Genomic DNA, 20853 nt, shown 5'->3' on the forward strand with positions numbered 1-20853 from the left:
TGCCCGGTTCAAATATGATCTCCCTTACCATGACTCTTTAACAGATGTGGTCTCTCTCCCACTTCTGAGCATCCTAGTTGTTTCTACTTCTTTTGTCGTTATCTTTTCACACTGTACCCTATATCTTACTTATTTGTACACATTATGAGCTGTTCTGGAAAAGGGCCGTTTCCCGCGTCCAAGTCGACACCTCACGCCCTCAGCAACTGCAGTGATTAGATACGCACCAGGGCCGCCAGGGCGCGCCAAGCGCCAGGCGCGAGGCAGCCGGGGGCTGGAGGCGCTGTGATTGGCAGTTGCGGCAGTCAATCGGGCGCAGGCGGGGGCAGGGCGGGGCGGGCCGCCCGAGAGGCCCGTGGGCGAGAGGCGGGGCCTGCATGAATGGGGCGCGAGGCGCGCGGCGGCAGTCGGCGCTCGGGGGGGAAGCGGGAGTCCCGGCCGGGAGTGGGTGGGAGGAAGCGAGGTGGGGAGGGGAGGGAAAGAACGCGGGGGGCGGGGAGGGGCAGCGCCGGGGCGGCGCGCCGAGAGCGGCGAGGCGGCGGGTGTGAGCTAGAGCCGTGGCCGTGGTTCCTGTCGCTTCGGTGCCGCTGTCCGCTGCGCCGCCTCCTGCCGGACCCCGAGGAGCCCCCGACCCGGCGAAGGAGTCGGGACTGGGGTAGCCGGCGCTGAGGGAGGAGTCGGGTCCGAACGGCCGCGCCAAAGACCCCCGGGCGTGGAGGTGGGGGGCTGAGGCCCCCGAGGGGGCCCCGCCGCTATGGGCAACCTGGAGAGCGCCGAGGGCGGCCAGGGCGAGCCTCCCTCTGTCTCGCTGCTGCCGCCGCCCGGCAAAATGCCGATGCCTGAGCCCTGTGAGCTGGAAGAGAGGTTCGCCTTGGTGCTGGTGAGAGCTGAGCCTAGTCCCTTCCCCCTCCTACCGCCCCGCAGGTCCCAGCGCCCCGGGTGGGTTCCTTGGTCCGGCCCACCCCTTCAGTCAGGGCCCCCGATGGGTCTCGGCCCCCAGCGCCTTCCCAGGAACCTCTGAGCAGCCCCGTCGGGGACCTCCCGACCGACGCCTCAACCGCTGGACACTTAGGAGGAGGGGTCCCCAGCCCGGGACCGCCCCAGGATCCAGACTTCTTCCTCTGCCCTCCCCCTTCTGCCGCCCTTCGCACTTCTCCTCACTTCCCTGACAGTCTCCGCAGGTCCCTAGGATTCTCATTCCTAAACCTCTGGCTGGTGCGGGGGGAATTCAGAAGCTCAGGGCCGGTCCACTCCCCAGCCTAAGTCCGGGTTCTCTGACTGGGGAGACCGCCTCTCGTGTTAACATGGAGGCTTTCCAGGGAGTGGGTCCTACTCCCAGCCCAGACCAGATGTTTGGGGGAGAGGAGGGGGAATGGAGGGGGACTGGCAGCTCGTGAAGGGGGTGGAATAAAGAGTGATGCCATTCTACTTATTTTCAGAACGGCCTGCAGGCATCCTGCAAAGTTACAGTGGGTTTGCCTAAAAGAGCTGAACATGTGGATAAGCCATTTCACTAGTGTATTTTTCCAATTGAAACAATACACAAACCATCCTGCCTCCCCCCCCCACCCCTTTTATGTTAAGCCCTAGTGGCTGGTTTGTATTTTTTGCCTGTGCTTCTTTTTAGTCTTTCTGTAGGTTCCTAAATGATCTGTATGGATGAGTTTTTAGAGCTGACTTTGGGATTCTTCTTTGATGTGGGAACTGGACATTGATGTCGGTGGCTCTGTGGACAGAGAGCATCTGAGCTGGTATCACTGAGATGGAGGCAGAGAATATGTCGGAGCTAAAAATGAAGTTTTGGAGAAAGAAAGTGAGCTAGGTGAAGGAACGTTTGCTAACAGAGGTAAATCTTAGAGAAACTTGGGGAAATAGTTCCCAGTTCCTCAAAGAACTCTCTAAGAGGCAGTGTTAATGCTGCCGTTATTGTTACTATGGCCTGAAGGGCTGACTTTGCCTTTGCCTGTGAGGAGGGTTAAGTTGTGACTTAGCAGCCTTATTGGATTTCATCTGCTTTGGAATAGGAAGATTAGATCTGTTGGCACCAGTGAAGCTGTCTAGAGATCCTGGCCTCTCCGATGGTGCAGAGCCTGACATCACCCCACTGGCACCATAGCCAGATCAGAGAGGGTTCACGGGGTTCCAAGGGGAAGCTGGCACCTATCTGCCCATCAGCTCTGTGAAGGGCCGAAGGGATCTGGGCCACATGTCTTGTGGCCCTCTGCATTTCTCGCAGCATCCTCAGGGGGATGGGGTGAGTCAGTGATTACTAATGTGCTGTGGCCATCTCAGAGGCTGAGGAGAGCCTGGGACTTGATGCCCTTGCAAACAAGAGCTCAACTGTTGGGGGAAAAGAGTGGGAGGGAATCTGCCCTCCAGTGGGGGTGTGAAAACCCCCATGGAGTGGCATGAGGTAGCTACAGAAATTGGAGAAAAAGGGATGTTCAGAGGTGGACTGGGTAGGGGGCTGCCTTAGGTAGGGGCTACCCGGCTGTGTGTTGTGAGAGCTCAGAACCAGAGTTGGTCATGTCCTCACCGGAGTTTGGTTGACACATTTGTTTAGTTGGCAGATTAATGGCTTAATATTACAAAATGCGTATGGTATCCTGATTACTAGCCAGAGAGCCTAGGTCAAACCGGGGACCGTACCACCCACTTTCAAGCCTAACTTTCAGCATAAAGTTTTGATTTGTTTCCTCGTGGCTTTTGTTTTGGTCTTGTTACTGTGTGCCTGAGCCGCTGCTGATGGGGAGTTGGAACAGGGCAGGCCAGGGCTAGTTAGCTGTCTTAGGAAAGGAGGAGATTTTACTTCAGTTTTCCAACACAGGGAAATCATGCTTTCTTGGGGATTTGAGTTTTTTGCTAGGGACTCTTAAAGATCCCTCTTTCCTCTGTTCCTAAAACATGTCCTTTCCACTATCCTTTGGGAACAGTACTGGCTATTGGATGTTTGACCCTGGAACAGGGTCAGATATATTTCCTGACAGTCAGGAGAAGCATAGTACAGTAGAAAAAGCAGGAGCTCTGTCTTAGCAATCGTCTTAACCTCTCTGAGCCTAGATTTACTCATCTGTACAATGAGGCTAATGATTCCCATCCTGGTGGGATTTTGAGAATTAAGTGAGGTGTGTATATAAGGTGCTTGGCACCCAGTAGGTACTCAGTATAGATTAGTTTCTTTTCTTGATTGTGTAAAAGAGTCAGACAGGTTGTTCCTTTTACACCATTTTCTTCCCCAGATTGATTTGGTTTATGGACAAGCTGTTTGTTGCTTTTGCTGAAGTGAGGTACTGGTGTCCTGGTTAAGCATATGGATTTTCAAGTCAAAGTGGGCTCAAATACTGGCTCCTCACAGTCTCCAGTTAGAAAAGTGTTTGACCTCAATCAAGTTACTTAATCTCTTTGAGTCCCAGTTTCCTCTTATAAATGAGGATAATAATAGTATTTGCCACATGAGGTTATTGTGTGAATTTAATGAAACTAGAAGTTAAGTACTTAGTTAGCAGAGTCTGGCATCTACTGTATGCTTGGTAAATGGTAGTTTTTAAATGTGTAACTCTCAGCAGTGACTCAGATCTGAGATCACTTGTATTCCCAAAAAGGTATTTTAAGTTCAGAGATCTGATGAAACCAGTTACCCCATTCTGTATAGCCAGACTCAGGATATGCTGCTGCTGTCACATGGAGGGCTTCCCCAGTCCCAATGTATCTATGGAAACCCCCCCTGAAAAGCACCCTGGCTGGGGAAGTTGTATCATTGCTGAGTCAAGACCACAGGCTCCCAGCTTTCTGGTGCAGACACATGATCTGACCCACAGCCTGTCAGCCGAGGTTGGAGAACTCGAGGTCTGAAGCCATGAGGTGATTTGTGCAGGACATAGTCCTACCCCAGCCCAGTGCCCTAATCCAGGGCTTTCCTACTGGTATGCTGGGATACTGATCCCCTCAGCCCTGGCAGCAGCTCAGGTCCCAGACTGGTCCCGTCTGGCTGGATCAGCTTCCACCATTTACCCTGTGTACTGTGCAAATAGTATTTTCTAGGTGTGCCCTGATATTAAAAAGGTTGTGAAGCTGCTGTGTTACACTGTTTCCTTGGGATCCTTCCTTACCCCCTGTCTTGGCAGCAGCCCCTATTCTGTTGAGGACTGAGAAGTTTAGGATGGTCAGTTATTGGAGCTCCTCTTTATTAATACCAGGATGAGAGCCGATCTCTGGTCCAGTAAAGCCCCCCTCTGTGTTTTGGTCCTGACTAGTCTACTACCTTAGTTGCTCAGAAGCTAGTATGCTGGCCAGTACTGGCCTTTCCTTAGATAGAGAGGGGAGGCAGAGGGCTTTAATGGCTTTAAAAGGATAGCTGTCTGCCTTTGCTGTGTTTGCACCCTGATTTTTCTGTTTACTGGCTTACTACAGATTTGAAACGAAGTCTAAAGGTTCTAATGCCAGAAAAAGCCCTGGATATCCCTCAAGAGGAGGCTCTCAGGGCATGAGGGTGGGGCTGTGTGACAGGCTGTCCCTGCCGTGGCCCCTCCTTTCACATTTCCCTGGTGAAGACTGATGACTTGGGGTTTTGCTATAAGTGTAGCATTGATGTGGGAGCTAAGCTGGCCTGGGTGCTAGTTGTCAAGAGGCTTTGAGAGGCCTCCTTTGACATAGAAAGGGGCTGGGAAAAACTTGGACTAAATATCAAGTTCCAAATCGCCATGGTGGAAATGTTTTTCCCAGCCCTGGGGATTGTGGTGAATTAGTTCAGGCTGGGATAGGACTTGGGGGAGGGTAAGGGCCCTTGACAGCTGTCAGAGCAACCCCCTTGTTTAGAGACCCCACTGAGAAGACCCTAGGGCACAGAGAAACCTCATTCCTTGACTTTCCCATATGACCCTGCTTTAGATTGGGGAGGTGTAGGGGTAGGTGGGAGGGAGATGGAACTGATGCAGTGGACTCCTTGTGATTTGGGAATGTTTTCATGGCTCAAAGGGAAACTCAGCTTTTTTCCTTTTTTCTCTTAAAGTAATATTCATTCTCTAAAAACAAGTTTGGGCAATTTAGAAAGAAGAAAAGATTGAAGATTTAGGTTGAAGGAAAAAGTCCATATTTTCTCCATTCCTTTAGCAAATGGAGACAATGTGTTTTAAAACTTTTCATGTTTTTGTCTCTGCATAGGGTTTTTTTTTTAATTAATTAATTTTATTTATTTATTTTTGGCTGCGTTGGGTCTTTGTTGCTGCGCGTGGGCTTTCTCTAGTTGCGGAGAGCAGGGGCTACTCTTTGTTGCAGTGCGTGGGCTTCTCATTGCGGTGGCTTCTCTTGTTGCAGAGCACAAGCTCTAGGCGCACGGGCTTCAGCAGTTGTGGCTTGCGGGCTCTAGAGCGCAGGCTCAGTAGTTGTGGCACATGGGCTTAGTTGCTCCACAGCATGTGGGCTCTTCCCAGACCAGGGCTTGAACCCGTGTCCCCTGCATTGGCAGGCAGATTCTCAACCACTGCGCCACCAGGGAAGCCTTCTGCACAGGGTTTTGTACAATGTTGTGATAGTATCGTGTGTGTGTGTGTGTGTGTGTGTGTGTGTGTGTGTGTGTGTATGTATACACACACACATATTTATCCAACATGGCTTTTTTTTTTTTTTTTTTGCTTTTGTTATTTCATTAGTTTTCCCAGAATAGTCACTGTAAACATTTTTAAATGCTTGTACAATGGTCTATCAAGTGAATGTACCATTGTTTACTTAACTCTCCTCCTATTGTTGGACATTTAGGTTGTTTGCCTCTGTTTGCCATCATAAACAATGCTGTGATGAACATCTTGGTGTACCTTTTCAATAGTTAGAGTTTTCCTTGGGATAGAAACCCAAAATTGAACTTCCTAGCTTGTAGGATATAATGTTTTTAAGGTCCTAAATACATATTTCCAAATGTTTTTTTAAAAAGAGAGTAATTCATGTGAGTGTCCTTAAAGGGAGGTTGGAGGATTGAAGATAGCTTCTTTTCTCCTGATTATGAAAATAAGACATATTTATTAAGCAAATTTAGAAGTAAAAAGTATGAAAAGTATAAAACATATGGAAAAGTATAAAGAAGAGCATTAAAATAACCTGTAATCTCTCCATTTACTATTAACATTTTGATGTACTTATATATTTTATTACTGCCTTATATTTCTCTCTGTCTCTGCTTTTTGCTACTATAATTAACACTGTGATGAATTTTCTGTGCATAAATATTTGTGTGCATCTCTGATTATTTCCTTGGGATAAATTGCTTTTAAAGGCCTTTGAGAAGTATGCCTTCTAAAAAAGTTGTACCAGTTGTCTTTTCCACTGATAGTGTGTCTCCCTTTCTTCATAAGCTAACCATTACTGAATGGTTTAACTTTGAACACCTTTGCCAGTTTAATTAGTGAGCAATGGTATTTTGTTTTAATTTGTATTTCTTTTAACATTTCATCATAAGTGTTTTGGCCATCTTTTTTTTTAACATCTTTAAAAATATGGAACGCGTCACGAATTTGCGTATCATCCTTGCGCAGGCGCCCTGCTAATCTCTGTATCGTTCCAATTTTAGTATATGTGCTGCCGAAGCGAGCACTTGGCCATCCTTTTTATGTGTTCTTAGCTCTCTGCTGGGGATTTATTATACATACATATTTCTATGTAATAAATGTATATGTTTCCACACTTGTTCATTATAAAATATTTTTCATATATGAAAGAGCATATATAACTATTATGTTAGATTAAAATAATAATGAAATGGATAACAGTGTATCCACTGGAGAGTTCTTGGAATTGCTTCCTGCCCCTTAATTTCTTCTCCCTGCTATTTTATCTGGGATGAAAAAGCCCTTTAGCTCAGGACTTATTGGGTCTGTTTCTGCAGCTGGAACAGTCCAGGTGGCAGCCACACCAGTGCTTCATAGCTCTGTCTGTGGGGAAACAACCGCTGCAGCTGGTTAGAACAGGAACTGGTCGTGGTGGAAATAGCTAATCTTCAATGAAGTGAAAAAAGAAGCCAAGGTGGAGAGGAAATGAGACCACAGATCCTCCCCTGCCCCTGGGGTTGCCTGGGAAGGCTGGTCGGAGCCAGGGCCCCAGTTCCGTGGTCGAGACCAAAGAATCTGCCCCAGAGCTGACTGTAGTCGGCCCAGGGGACAGCAGCGCTGGCGGCCTGAAGTCAGCGTGTTATCTGCTCAGCCAGGCTGGTCACCTCCATTCTGGGGAATGTTTCTCCTAAGTCTGCGCTGAGCTGAAGCAGCGCCAGGGAAAGGCCGGGGGTTCATTCCAGTTCGGAAATGCACTTCAGAGAAGAGGAAGGACCTTTTTCTTTGAAGATAAGAGAGGGTGCTGTCTCTACACAGCCCCTGCCCCCTGCTCCTTGCTGGGTACTCTAGGGCCCCCTCTTTGAATAGCACCACATGGGAACTGAAGGGTTTCGAGGTTGTCATCCATGAAGAAGAGGCTTCCAGAATAGAGATGAACTAGGCAGCTAGAATCCCTGAGTTCCCATTTCCAGTCTCTCCGCCTCCCTCAGCACAGCCACATTTTTCTATCTTGTTTTCCTTCCATGGGAGAGTGAGTCCCCCAAGAAAGATACAAAGGTATTAGGCTGCCTCTCTGTCCTTGAAATACTCTGTCTGTGCCTCCCACACTCCTCTCTACTTCTTCTGTTTTCATCTTTCAGAATTCTCTTTCCAGAATCTCTTATGCTTTCTGTCTTCCATCACTTTACAACGAAGTTGTGGGTTGGAAGTTTGTGTGGTGGGTAGGGGAGGACCTGGACAGGGTTTTGGCGGAGCAGTTTCCCCCACCCCCTTTACTAATATGCATACTCTTCTCAGTTTATAAAGTACTTTGAGGTACTTGAAGGGTGTTCTAAACAATGTTCAGAACCACGAGGGCATATCAGAATTATTTATGTGACAAATTTTGCAAGTAGAGGAAGGATTTAGGCTGTTGTATGCTCGCGATGGTTCAATTCTTGTCCTCATCTCTTTCCTCGTTCCCTCCCCATCTCTTTTACCACCTTCTCACCCTCACTCAGGTTATTGACAGGGCTGGATGGGCTGGTGGTCCTGCCTCTGGGTCCCTAAAAACATTAACGGGGAAGGAATATACTCTCTTCTTCCCCTGCTTGCTCATTTCTACTCAGATCTAGACTAGAGAGTGTCATAGCCCTCCTCCAATTGCTCATCCCATCTCTAAGAGCTGGGCATGAGCCTTGTGTTTGGGTACTTTTGGAGATGGTTATCTTGTTTTAAGGACTAGCTACAGTTTAGAGCAGAGTTAGTTTCCGCTCAGTTTTTACCAGCTTCCTTGCAGGGAGCTGGAGAGCCAGTCCCTAGATCTTCCCAGTATTTCCTGTGAAACCTTAAAAAAAAAGCTGTCCTGGAAGGAAGTAGCTGGTTTGAGACTCTTGCAGGCTTAGGATGTTTTGAAAGAAAAAACATCAGTTTTGGAATCAGAAGACTTGGGTTCTGGTCCAGCTTGATAGGCTTTTTTTTTTTTTTCTTTCCCCCCAGCTGATGACCTTAGGCAAAGTCTGTAACTTTTCTGAGCCAGTTTCATCCTTATGAAATTGGTGATGATAAAACCTACTTTACAGGGTTTTGAAGATGTTTAAAGTAGACAACGTAATGAAAATAGTTTATAAAGGTTCTACAATTTAATGTTTGTGGCATATACATTACCCACTGTATACCACCCCTATTCCCATCAGTTAAAGTGGTTTTCAGCTGGGGGAGGTACTGTCCCAGAAGGGAGCTTTTGGCAAGTGAGGATTTTTGGTTATCACACTGACTTGGAGTGGGGAGGGGGGAGTTGCTTCTGACATTTAGTGCCCAAGGGCTGGGGATGTTAACCATCCTACGACGTTTGGGTCAGTCCCACACAGTAAAGAACGATCTTACCCAAAATGCTGATAGCGCTTCTGCTGAGAATTATCTTCTACTAATCTGTACCTCTGTTGTCTGTTTTTTTTTTGGATAACTCTGTTTTTTAAAAATTTATTTATTTATTTATTTTTGGCTGCATTGGGTCTTCGTTGCTGTGCGCGGGCTTTCTCTAGTTGCGGCGAGCGGGGGCTACCCTTCGTTGCAGTGCGTGGACTTCTCATTGCAGTGGCTTCTCTTGTTGTGGAGCACAGGCTCTAGGCGTGCGGGCTTCAGTAGTTGTGGCACGTGGGCTCAGTAGTTGTGGCTCACAGGCTCTAGAGCGCAGGCTCAGTAGTTGTGGTGCACGGGCTTAGTTGCTCCGCGGCATGTGGGATCTTCCTGGACCAGGGCTCGAACCCATGTCCCTTGCATTGGCAGGCGGATTCTTAACCACTGTGCCACCAGGGAAGCCCCGTGTTTTTTGTTTTTTTTTTTTTAATTTTTATTGGAGTATAGTTGCTTTACAATGTTGTGTTAGTTTCTACTGTACAGCAAGGTGAATCAGCTATACGTATACATATATCCCCTCTTTTTTGGATTTTCTTTTTTTTGTTTTATAAATTTATTTATTTATTTTTGGCTGCATTGGGTCTGTTGCTGCGTGCGGGCTTTCTCTAGTTGCGACGAGCGGGGGCTACTCTTTGTTGCAATGCACGGCCTTCTCATTGCAGTGGCTTCTCTTGTTGTGGAGCACAGGCTCTAGGCGTGCGGGCTTCAGTAGTTGTGGCACGTGGGCTCAGTAGTTGTGGCTCACAGGCTCTAGAGCGCAGGCTCAGTAGTTGTGGCGCACGGGCTTAGCTGCTCCGCGGCATGTGGGATCTTCCTGGACCAGGGCTCGAACCCATGTCCCCTGCATTGGCAGGTGGATTCTTAACCACTGTGCCACCAGGAAAGTCCCTGGATTTTCTTCTGTACCTCCGTTGTCTTATGTCCCAGTTGGGGATGAAGCATTAAGAGCAGTAAAAGTAAAGGCAGAGCAACAGTTTTTGGTGCTTTCTTGGTTTTCCCATTTCCTATTACACCTCCAAGCAAGAGGTGGACCTCCATCTTTTTATTACCTCTGTCTGTAGGTTTAAGGACTGATTCCCTGGTTCCTTCTGTACTGTGGGCTGTACGCTAAAACTTGTCAAGGAGCAGTTTGGGGAATACACACTTCACTGCTGACCTTTACTAACCCCATTAGCTCCTCAAGCCAGGGTAAACGTTCTTTTAGGTTGGGAATATGTTTGAGAGCTTTTTGAACAGTGCTTCTGGATCTTTTGAGTAAAAGACTCTTTTGAAAATCTGATTAAACTTGTGACCCCTAATTCTGTGCACACATACAGTCCTTTGGGGGTTTAAAACCCGTTCTTGGATCTGCTTGGGAATCCCTGGCTTTGAGCCTAGAGGAATGGGAAGGGAGAGCTGGGCGAGGAGAAGCCACTGCAGGAGCTCCTTGACACAAACAGTACTCAGTATTTTTGTAAGGGGAATGGAGCCCTTACAAAAGGGCTATCAGTTCAGATAAAATGATGCCTCTGTTGGTGGTTCCAAAAAAGAGAGCTTGTTGAAACTTGGTTGACTGCCATTCAGAGGGAGATACTCTGGCCCTTGGACATCTTAATTTAACTTTTTAAAAAAAATTTAATTTAATTAATTTATTTTTTATACAGCAGGTTCTTATTAGTTATCTATTTTATACATATTAGTGTATATATGTTAATCCTAATCTCCCAATTCATCCCCCCCACCCTGCCCCGCCCCGCTTCCCCCCTTGGTGTCCATACGTTTGTTCTCTACATCTGTGTCTCTATTTCTGCATTGCACACCGGTTCATCTGTACCATTTTTCTATATTCCACATATATGCGTTAATATACGATATTTGTTTTTCTCTTTCTGACTTACTTCACTGTGTATGACAGTCTCTAGATCCATCCACGTTTCTACAAATGACCCAATTTCGTTCCTTTTTATGGCTGAGTAATGTTCCATTGTATATATGTACCACATCTTCTTTATCCATTCGTCTGTCGATGGGCATTTAGGTTGCTTCCATGACCTGGCTATTGTAAATAGTGCTGCAGTGAACATTGGGGTGCATGTGTCTTTTTGAATTATGGTTTTCTCTGGGTATATGCCCAGTAGTGGGATTGCTGGGTCATATGGTAATTCCAGTTTTAGTTTTTTAAGGAACCTGCATACTGTTCTCCATAATGGCTGTATCAATTTACATTCCCACCAACAGTGCAAGAGGGTTCCCTTTTCTCCACACCCTCTCCAGCATTTGTTGTTTGTAGATTTTCTGATGATGCTTAATCTATTTATTTATTTATTTATTTTTTAATAAATTTATTTATTTATTCATTTATTTATTTTTGGCTGAGTTGGGTCTTTGTTTCTGCACGAGGGCTTTCTCTAGTTGCGGCGAGCGGGGGGTGCTCTTCGTTGCGGTGCTCAGTCTTCTCATTGTGGTGGCTTCTCTTAATGCGGAGCATGGGCTCTAGGCGTGTGGGCTTCAGTAGTTGTGGCTCGCTCTAGAGCACAGACTCAGTAGTTGTGGTGCACGGGCTTAGCTGCTTCGCGGCATGTGGGATCCTCCCGGACCAGGGCTCGAACCTGTGTCCCCTGCATTGGCAGGCAGATTCTTAACCACTGCACCACCAGGGAAGCCCGATGCCTTAATTTAACTTTGACTAAGGATACTTTATGGTGAGGTCTTCCCCTTTGAGCCAGACCCTCAACCTCCAGGAACATCCAGGTAGGGATGACAGGATGTACTTTGACAAGCCAGGGGAACCAGTGGCATCCTTGCAGTGAAGCTCAAAGGTTAGGTCATATCCTATGTTTTGAGGTACTATCTGCCCAAAGCCACAACTCTCTCCAGCAGGCCTAAGGTCTCTGGGAAAATCCAGGCAGTTGTGGCTTCCCAGGGTGTGCCTTAAAGAGGACTTGGACATCCAGTCTCTAGCAGTTACTTCTATGCTTAAATCCTTTTGCTTTCTACCTTACAAACAAACGAACAAACAAAAATTACCTATACTTTTTTTGACTGCTCAGAATATTTCATACCAAAATTTTTGAAGAAAAATTCAGATCTTTTGGGGGCTTTATTATGAAAAAAGTTTTTTTCAGAACAACATTAAAAATGTTGTTTTTTTCTGAGTGGAGTCTCCCATCTCATCCTTATAGGAATGGCTCAGTTTCTGGTCTCCACCAAATGCCTAGATTTAACTTGTATAGGTTAAGGAAAGAGAATTCAACATTTGTCGGGTATATGCCACATGCTTTTACATGTATTATCTCATTAAACTTGACAACAATACTATAAGGCAGTTATTTTACTTTTTTAAATTAATTTTTATTGGAGTCTAGTTGCTTTACAGTGTTGTGTTTCTGCTGTACAGCAAAGTGAATCAGTTATACATATACATATATCCCCTGTTTTTTAGATTTCCTTCCCATTTTGGTCACCACAGAGCATTGAGTAGAGTTTCCTGTGCTATACAGTAGGTTCTCATTAGTTATCTATTTTATACATACTAGTGTATATATGTAAATCCCAATCTCCCAATTCATCCCACTCCCCCTTACCCCCTTGGTACACAGAAGTTTGTTTTCTACATCTGTGTCTCTATTTCTGCTTTGCAATTTTTCATCTTTACCATTTTTCTAGATTCCACATATAAGTGATATTATACGATATTTTTCTCTTTCTGACTTATTTCGCTCTGTATGACAGTCTCTAGGTCTATTCACATCTCTGCAAATAGCACTATTTCGTTCCTTTCTATGGCTGAGTAGTATTCCATTGTATATATGTACCACATCTTCTTTATCCATTCCTCCGTTGATGGACATTTAGGGTGTCTCCATGCCTTGGCTATTGTAAATAGTGTTGCAGTGAACACTGGGGTGCATGTATCTTTTTGAATATGGTTTTTATTTCTGTTTTACAGGTGATGAAAACAGGGCTCAGAGGGGTTAAGTAACCTTGAGAAGGCCTCAGCTTAGATATCACTTAGAGAGGCCTTAAGTAAAAATTTTTGGTTAGATTTTTTGTTAATGCTAAAAGGACTGCTAGAAATACAGCTTTTTTTTTTTTGGCTGTGTTGGGTCTTTGTTGCTACATACAGGCTTTCTCTAGTTGTGGTGAGCGGGGGCTACTCTTCGTTGCAGTGTGCAGGCTTCTCACTGCGGTGGCTTCTTGTTGCGGAGCACGGGCTCTAGGCGTGCGGGCTTCAGTAGTTGCAGCTCGCAGGCTTCAGTAGTTGTGGCGTGTGGGCTCAGTAGTTGTGGCTCACAGGCTTAGCTGCTCCGCGGCACGTGGGATCTTCCTGGACCAGGGATCGAACCCATGTCCCCTGCATTGGCAGGTGGATTCTTAACCACTGTGCCACCAGGGAAGTCCACAACTTCTAAAAGATGCTTAGTACTTGATTATATATATATATTTTAAAATGCCTAGAAAAATTTCTGGAAGAATACAAGTAAATCTAATAACAATGATTACCTCTGAAATGTAGGGAAGGAATCATAATAAGAGGAACAGGAAAGTCAAAGGCAATTTAGCTTTATCTATAATGTTAACATTTCTTACAAGGAGAATGTATTTATATGTCAGTTATATAATGAAAAGTTAAATAAAAAACTGTTAACCTCATTAGAAATCAAGGAAATGAACATTTCAATGATACACTTTTATACTAATCATCTGGACAAATTTTTAAAGATTGACAATGTCTATGGTTGTCATTAGTGGTACATTAATACACCATTAGTGGTAGTGTAATTTGGTACAGACATTTTAGAAGACATTTTATAGGGTCTACCAGTTTCAAATGTGCATACCCTTTAACTTGGTCATCTCACTTCCAGGAAACTGTCCTACAGAACTGTTTATACATGGGCACGAAGGTGCATGGAAAGGATCCTCAGGGCTGCATTGTTTAACAGTAAACACCTGGGAAAAACCTGATTGTCCATTTCTTGTCCATATCTGTTTCTCTTCCATTCATCTGGTTACTCCAGGCAACTACTGGGAGTTATCCTTAATTTTTCCTTCTTCCTTCTCCATACTCAGTCTAGCACTCTTGCCAATTCCATCTCCAAAATATGTCTCAGATCTACCCATTCTCTCTTCTCTACTGCCACTGCCTCAGTCCAAGCCGATGTCAACTCTGGCTTGTATTACATCCAAACAATTGGCTTCCCAATTTCCTCTACTGCTCCTTTCTCCATTCTCCCAGCCATTCTCTACAAAACAGCCAAATTTAAAATATAAGTCAAATAGCATCATTTTCCTACCTAGAAATCTTTAATGGCTTCCTTTTGCACTAAAAAAAAAAAAGCAAACTCCTGGCCTTGGCCCTTAAGACTGCATTACTTGGCTCCTGCTGACTTCTTTAACCTTACTCACCCTCCTGATTGCCAACCTCCACATTACCCTTCCTTTAGTTCAGGACAAGTTCCTTTCTTGTCTCAGGGCCTTTGCACAAGCTGTTTCCTCTCCTGGAATGCCTTGTCCCTGGATCTTCAAATGGCTCAATCTAGTTTGTGCTTCAGGGCTCAGTTTTAATAATGCCACCTCTCAGAGAGGCCTCTCTTCTTTATTATTCTCTTAGCATCCTATTAACTGCTTTTGTATTATTTTCCATTCTAAAATTATTTGTTTAATTACTTGCTTATTATCTGTCTCCCCAGACTATTGACTCCATGAGGGTGGAGACTTTCTGTCTGCTTATCACTGTCCAGCCAAATACCCGGCACCGGCTAGGCACTCAATAAATGGTTGCGGCTGATGGGAATCTCGAAGATGTGTGTGTGTGTGTGTATGTATAAATATAATCGTCTAAAAAAGGAATTAAAAGAAGAGTATATATAATGCTTTATAAAGCCACATGTTTGTATGTAAATGTTTAGAAAAAAGGCCTGGAACAGTCAACACCAAGCTGTTAGTCCCTGTGGTGACCTACGGAGGGGGATGGATAGGGTTGGGGGCCGAACAGTGACTCCTTTTTTATTCTATAAGCTTTTGAGTTGATTAATTTTTTAACACTATGTACCCATGTATTTGTTCCTCCTTTAAGGGAAAAGGAGGAATAAAAATAGGGGAGGAGGACTCAACTTTTATTGCAAAAAAGAAAGCTCCTCTCTCTTACTCTCTGCGCTGACCCAAAAGAAGAGAGCAGCAGGGAGAAAGGACACCAGTGAGGTCATTCCCTGCCCTGTACTGAGCTTGGCACTAGTTTTCATAGTAGAAAATCCTAAGAGATGCCCTTATGCCCTAAGGCTATATTTTAAATTCTTAAATGTAGGCCCAACCTTGGTCTCCCAGATACAGCCAAGTTGTATATTTTTAGCCTGTTTCATTTCTAAGCTAGTGAAAGCTGCACCTCCAGCCTCAGTTTAGCAGGTGAAGTCAGCAAAGAGAATAAACGAGCTCTGGGCTTCACTGCAGCTAAGCTTCTCAAAGTTAAGTCAGTTCAGCAGCCCCAACCCCCAAGGAAACTATGTTCTCTAGATTCTTGTCTCCCAGAAATATGGATAGTTAATCATTTTCACAGCTGATGTTCATTGCATGCTAATGGTATGCCAAGCATCTGGCAAAGCTCTTTATACACATTATCTCATTTAATCACCATAACTATGAAGTAGTTATAATTATCTCCGTTTTATAGATGAGGAAATGGAGGTCCAGGAAGGTTAAATAGCTCACCTGGGATCACACAGCTAGTAGGTGGTGACGTCAGAATTTGAATCCAAGCAGTTTGACTCCAAAACCCACATCCTTAACCACAATCTCCTTCTCTTTCCAGGGTCACCACCCGCCCCCACCCCCCATCCCCCGTACCCCCCCCCCCCGTCCCCCCGCCCCCGCCCGCCTTCAGTACTGCTTTGGTGGGGATTGTGTACATTACGGCAGAATACAGGGAAAGTAGAACAAGTCTTCCTTTGCTAAGAGGTGTGGTGGGAAGATTTGGGCTTTGGAGTCAGCCAGACTTGGGTTTGAATCCCAGCTATCCCACTAGGACTTTCACTATTCAACAAGTATTTCCTTTTTTATTTACTGTGTGCCAATGATAGCACTGGGTATACAGTGGTGAAAAATATCACCTCTGCCTTCATGGAGTTTATGGGAATGCAGATATTAAACAAATAAATACTTAACTACAAGTTATATGTCCTCGGGAGGCAAAGAACAGGTTGTTACGAGAGAGTATAACCAAGGCTCCCCTCTAAATGAAGGCCAGAGGCAGCCTTGGAATCTCTGAGAGACTTTCTACTTTCATTTCATTTTCCTTCCTTTCTTGATTTATTAAGGAAACAGGTCTTAGGTGCCTACTGTATATACAGCACTTTCTCGAGTGCTTTGGAGAATACCAAAGAAATAGAAGATAGTGCAAGTTGGAGAGACAAAATAGAACTGTACTTTGAACAACTAGAGAATTAAAACAAGTGTGTGTCCTCAGGTTATCTGTGAGGCTCTCTATGTGCCTCAGTTATTTTATCCATAACATGGAGATATTTGTCTTGCCCAATCACATGTTTTTGTGAAGACCAAGTGAGATCATGAAGTGATGAGGTGCCACACAGCTCCAAGCACAGAAGGACTAGAGGGTTAGGGAAGGATTAGCGTGGCGTGGGACTGCGAATCAGGCAGTGCTCTCAGGAAGACATGGACTTTGTCAGGTCTTACAGGGGACAGGTGTGGATCAGGAGAGAGGAGACTGAAGGCCAGAGCAGTGTGGGAGGGGATTAAAGAGGAAGAATTAGCCAGATATATGAAGGACAGCCAGGAGCCCCACCTGCTGGGGTAGAGGATCCTCATCTCTTGCCTGGTCCGTTGTAGTAGACTCCTTAGTGGTCTCTCTACTCCAGTCTTGCAGACCCAGCTCCACCTTCCTGCCCCCCACCCCCGATTCATCCTCATAGCCATGTGTAAAGATCTGGGTGAGAGGTTTTCTAGGAAGAGAGAGTAAACCTTGGGACGGGAAAGAACTTTGCACATTCGAGGAACTGAAGGAATGCCAGATTGGTCAGCAGGGATGCTAAAGAGACGTCGGGGAAGGCAGAAGAAAGGTGAGCAGGGCTCAGGTTATGGAACCTTATCAGCCTTGATAAGGAGTTTGGGGAGTGACCCGATCTGCTTTATAGTGTTAAGAGTTCACTGTGTCTGCCGTGTGGAGAGCCCTGGAATCTGGCTTCCCTCTGGGCACCATGTTGGCCTGAGTGAGACCGGGCTCCTCAGTCAACTCTGCCCAGCAGAGTGATCATGCCCTCTGCTCTTTCAGGTTTGACTGGTGTTCAGCCCTCCTTCCTATACCCTCCTCAGGCCAGAAAGGGCAGTGCCTCTGCTAGGCTGGCCCCAGTGTTTGGCGTGCCTGTCCATGGTCTGAGCCTATAATTTGGTGGGTTGGCTGGTTACAAAAATAAAAAGTGTGACCTATAACTAAAGCTGAGTGGATTCAGTAAAGAGGGAGCTTTTAATTTGCAGGGGTCCTGGGCTGTATTTAACTGGAGGAGAAATGTGTCTCCTCCCTAAGCGCTGCTCCATTTTCTCCCTTGAGTACCTTCTCTGCAGTGAGTTAGGGTTTTGGGGCCTGGGGGTGAGCTTTAGGGAGATATTTCGAAGGGAAATTAGGGTCCAACAACAGGTTTGATGGCGCTTCCTGGGAGGTTGGCATTATTCAGTCTTGCCTCTCATATAACCCACTTGGAGGGAAGTAGAGTTTTTAAATGTTTGATTGAGTGATCACTCATTTATTCATTCAACACAAATGTATTGAGTGTTTACTCTGTGTTTTAGACATTAGGAATCCCATAGTGAACAAAAGAGACAAAGGGACTTGCCCCACAGAGTTCACGTTTTTGTTGGGGACAACAATAAACACATATACAGGTCTGTCATAGAATGTTGAGTAGGGATAAGTGCCATGAAGAAAAAGAAGGTAAAGGGGTGGAGAGTAAGAGGGGCACTATTTTAATGAAGTGGCAGTTTGAGGGGTTGAAGTACAGGAGAAAAGTGAAATAGTGAAGACAACTTTCTGTGGACTCTGGACCCCAGCTCCCGAGAGTCCCCCAGGACAGGGGCTCTCTGAGCAGGGCAGGGTTAGGTCCGTGCTCACTGGGGGGCCTGGCTGGTTCCTAGCCCAGGTGGGCCCAGTCAGAGCCTGTGGTTGCCTCTTCCCGGCTCCACTTGTCAGAACTGTCTGCAGGGCTGGGCAGGGTGCTGATTAACTGTAAATAGATACTTGTCTTTCCAGGGCTCCTCAAGCCTGATCCTCTCAAGATTTCCTGAAGTCACCGTGTGTTCTTGGCTAGAGGAGGACTAAGAAGTCTGGCCTGGGAAGCTGCAAGGAGTGCAGGGGTTCCTTCTGCCTGTGACTGCTGCTCACCAGGCCTCTTTCAGGGGCTTTGGGGCTCAGTGGATTTGGATCTGAATCCCGGCTCTGCCATTTATTAGTTCTGTGACCTTGGGCCAGTGGTGTAACTTCCTCAAGCCTCGTTTTCTATTTTTTTTCTTTTTTTGTTTTGTTTTGTTTTTTAAATTTATTTATTTTTGGCTGCGTTGGGTCTTTGTTGCTGCAGGTGGGCTTTCTCTAGTTGCGGCGAGCGGGGGCTACTCTACATTGCGGTGGCTTCTCTTGTTGCGGTGCACGGGCTCCAGAGCGCAGGCTCAGTAGTTGTGGCTCACAGGCTTAGTTGCTCCGCGGCATGTGGGACCTTCCCGGACCAGGGCTCGAACCTGTGTCCCCTGCACTGGCAGGCGGATTCTTAACCGCTGCGCCACCAGGGAAGCCCAAGCCTCATTTTCTTTATCTGTATAATCAGGATAAGAATACTTGACTTCTAGGGATTTGGTGAGGATTAAATAACACATATAAAGGATCCAGGGCAGTGTCTGGCATAGTGGGTGCTCAATAAATTTTAAGTTGAAATATTCTAAGACCACTAACCTCTTAAAGTCAGGGGTCTGGTATTAAGGAGTCCAGCGAAAATATTCAAGAAATATGGATTATTATTGATGGGTAAGAGACTGGTTCTGTGTACCTCAAAGTTGTAAAATCACTAAATTGCACACCACATATTAGTCACCTTGCTTTCCTACTCCATGTTGGCCTTGTCATGACCTCTGCACGGGCCTTAGGATCTCCAGGAACTAACGTAGCCCTTGGCCTATCCTTTAGCACATTTCGTCTCTAGTACAGCCATGGAAGGATCGACCTTTAAGAGTCTTCTGGACTGGGGAACTTACCAAGGCCAGAATAGCCAACATAGGGCTACTGAGGTCCAGACCTCTGCTCCTGGGACTGTATTGAACTCTGGGGTGGTGGTGGCCACTGTTATGTGGGTTCATTTGCAGATTGAAGGGATCACAGACTCCCTTCCCCTCAAAACCAGCCTCAGAGTGAGGCCCAGACAATGTTCTAGAATTGATGGACGAAAGATAGCTAAGTGGGAAAGAGCATCTTAGTTTGAACCTTCTGTGTCCAGAGTATGCTTGGGCCCCTTACTTTGGACAGACTTCTTGTTAATGGTTGTGGTTATTTTGTTTTTACTTGCTGCTCAGCAGAATCAGCATCGCACAAACACTCATTATCCTCAGGCCCTTGGCAGTCAGGGCACTTGGTGAGTCCCTTGTAAAGTGCTCACGTCTACAGATTATTTTCTGATGCATCTGGCATGATTTCCAGATTGAGAGTGCAATAGCAACTATCAATTGCTCCCTTTGGGCTTGGCTAATTACCGCTGGCATCGTATGTAAGGAATTAAGAATCTCTTATGCTTTTACGGGGCAGCAGGGCCTGGTGAGCTCCCAAAGCGTTTATCTGTCATTTACCCAGAATACCCTTGTTAAAAGTTGTGAGCAAAACCTCAGGAATTGAAGGGTAACCAGCCAGACAGTATTGGGTGGCATTTGGCTTCTCAGTTGATTCCCTCTAAGAATTGTAAAGAAACCATCCAGTACTTGTTGCCTACAGATGCCTGTAGGGAAATGTCAAATGGTGTCATAATGTTGTAAAAGCACTACTAGCTGCTTCTGACTGTCTTGGAGGTGAGAGGGCAGAAAGGTTATTCCAGCCTTATCCTATGGCGAGGTGAAAATTTACTCAGGACTCTGGAGGGCCTCTGGAGGCTGCGAACTGAGAATGGCGCAGGTGTCATCTTCCTCGCCTGGAGACAAGGAAGGGAGAGGGATGCAATACCAGCCCTCAGAGACTCCCGAGTGCAGCACGGTGTTCATTCGCTCAGCAAGCACTTATTGAGCACTTAGGATTGTGTTAAGTGCCAGAGAAATAAAGATGACTGAGACAGTGTCTGCCCCTAGGAGTTCAGTCTGGAGGGGAAGACAAACACATTAAACGTCTAATTGCAGTCTTCAGCTTGGGAAGCACAATGGTGTAAACATGCAGGAGCATCTGGGGAGCACAGGGAAGGGCTTGGGGAATACTGCCTGTAGGAGGAAATCTCTGCTGCCTAAAGGGATAATTAGGAGTTGGAGAAAAGTGTGGAAGAGAAAGCAGGTAGAGTGGCGGCATCAGGGTGAGACAGAGTGATGTATTCAGAGAATCCTCCTGCAGCTGCTCGGGGCTCTTGGAGTGTAAGGTGTAAGGCAGACAGTGGTGGCGGGGTGGGGATGGCTAGAGTAGTAAGGAGGGCTTTGAATGCCATGTGGATGGACCATACATCATGCTTTTTGTTGGAGAGTGGCATGGTCAGATTTTGAGGTGTGAGTGGGTCAGTGTGGCGGCCATGGGAGGGGAATCAGAATTGGAGGTGGGCAGCCGAGTGGGAGGCTTTATAGTGTGGTGATGATGCTGGGAGCCTGAACCAGAGCTGGTTTGCATGGTGGAGATGATAGGACAGACTCAATAAATAGTTTAAAAGATTAAATTTGGGGACTGAATGATGGATTAGATTTGACATTGGAAAGGTAGAGATAAGGG

The 20853-nt window shown here is 46.0% G+C and overlaps 1 protein-coding gene and 1 non-coding gene across 6 annotated transcripts in view; one reads left to right on the forward strand and one right to left on the reverse strand.

The window, feature by feature from the left end:
* The first annotated feature begins 517 nt into the window (after positions 1-517).
* The window catches only part of FMNL3 (formin like 3), a 54946-nt gene continuing 34610 nt past the window's right edge, over positions 518-20853 (forward strand). For all 5 annotated transcript variants that reach the window (XM_061206430.1, XM_061206433.1, XM_061206429.1 and 2 more), the window contains exon 1: positions 518-880. In XM_061206430.1, the coding sequence (XP_061062413.1) occupies positions 755-880 (126 nt within the window). In that variant the 5' untranslated portion in view covers positions 518-754. The remainder of the gene's footprint in view (positions 881-20853) is intronic.
* On the reverse strand, positions 6480-6583 carry LOC133101792 (U6 spliceosomal RNA). Its single transcript, XR_009702691.1, has one exon. It is a non-coding gene; the product is annotated as a U6 spliceosomal RNA (small nuclear RNA).

Source organism: Eubalaena glacialis, chromosome 11 (assembly GCF_028564815.1).
Source record: "Eubalaena glacialis isolate mEubGla1 chromosome 11, mEubGla1.1.hap2.+ XY, whole genome shotgun sequence".
NCBI lineage: Eukaryota > Metazoa > Chordata > Mammalia > Artiodactyla > Balaenidae > Eubalaena > Eubalaena glacialis.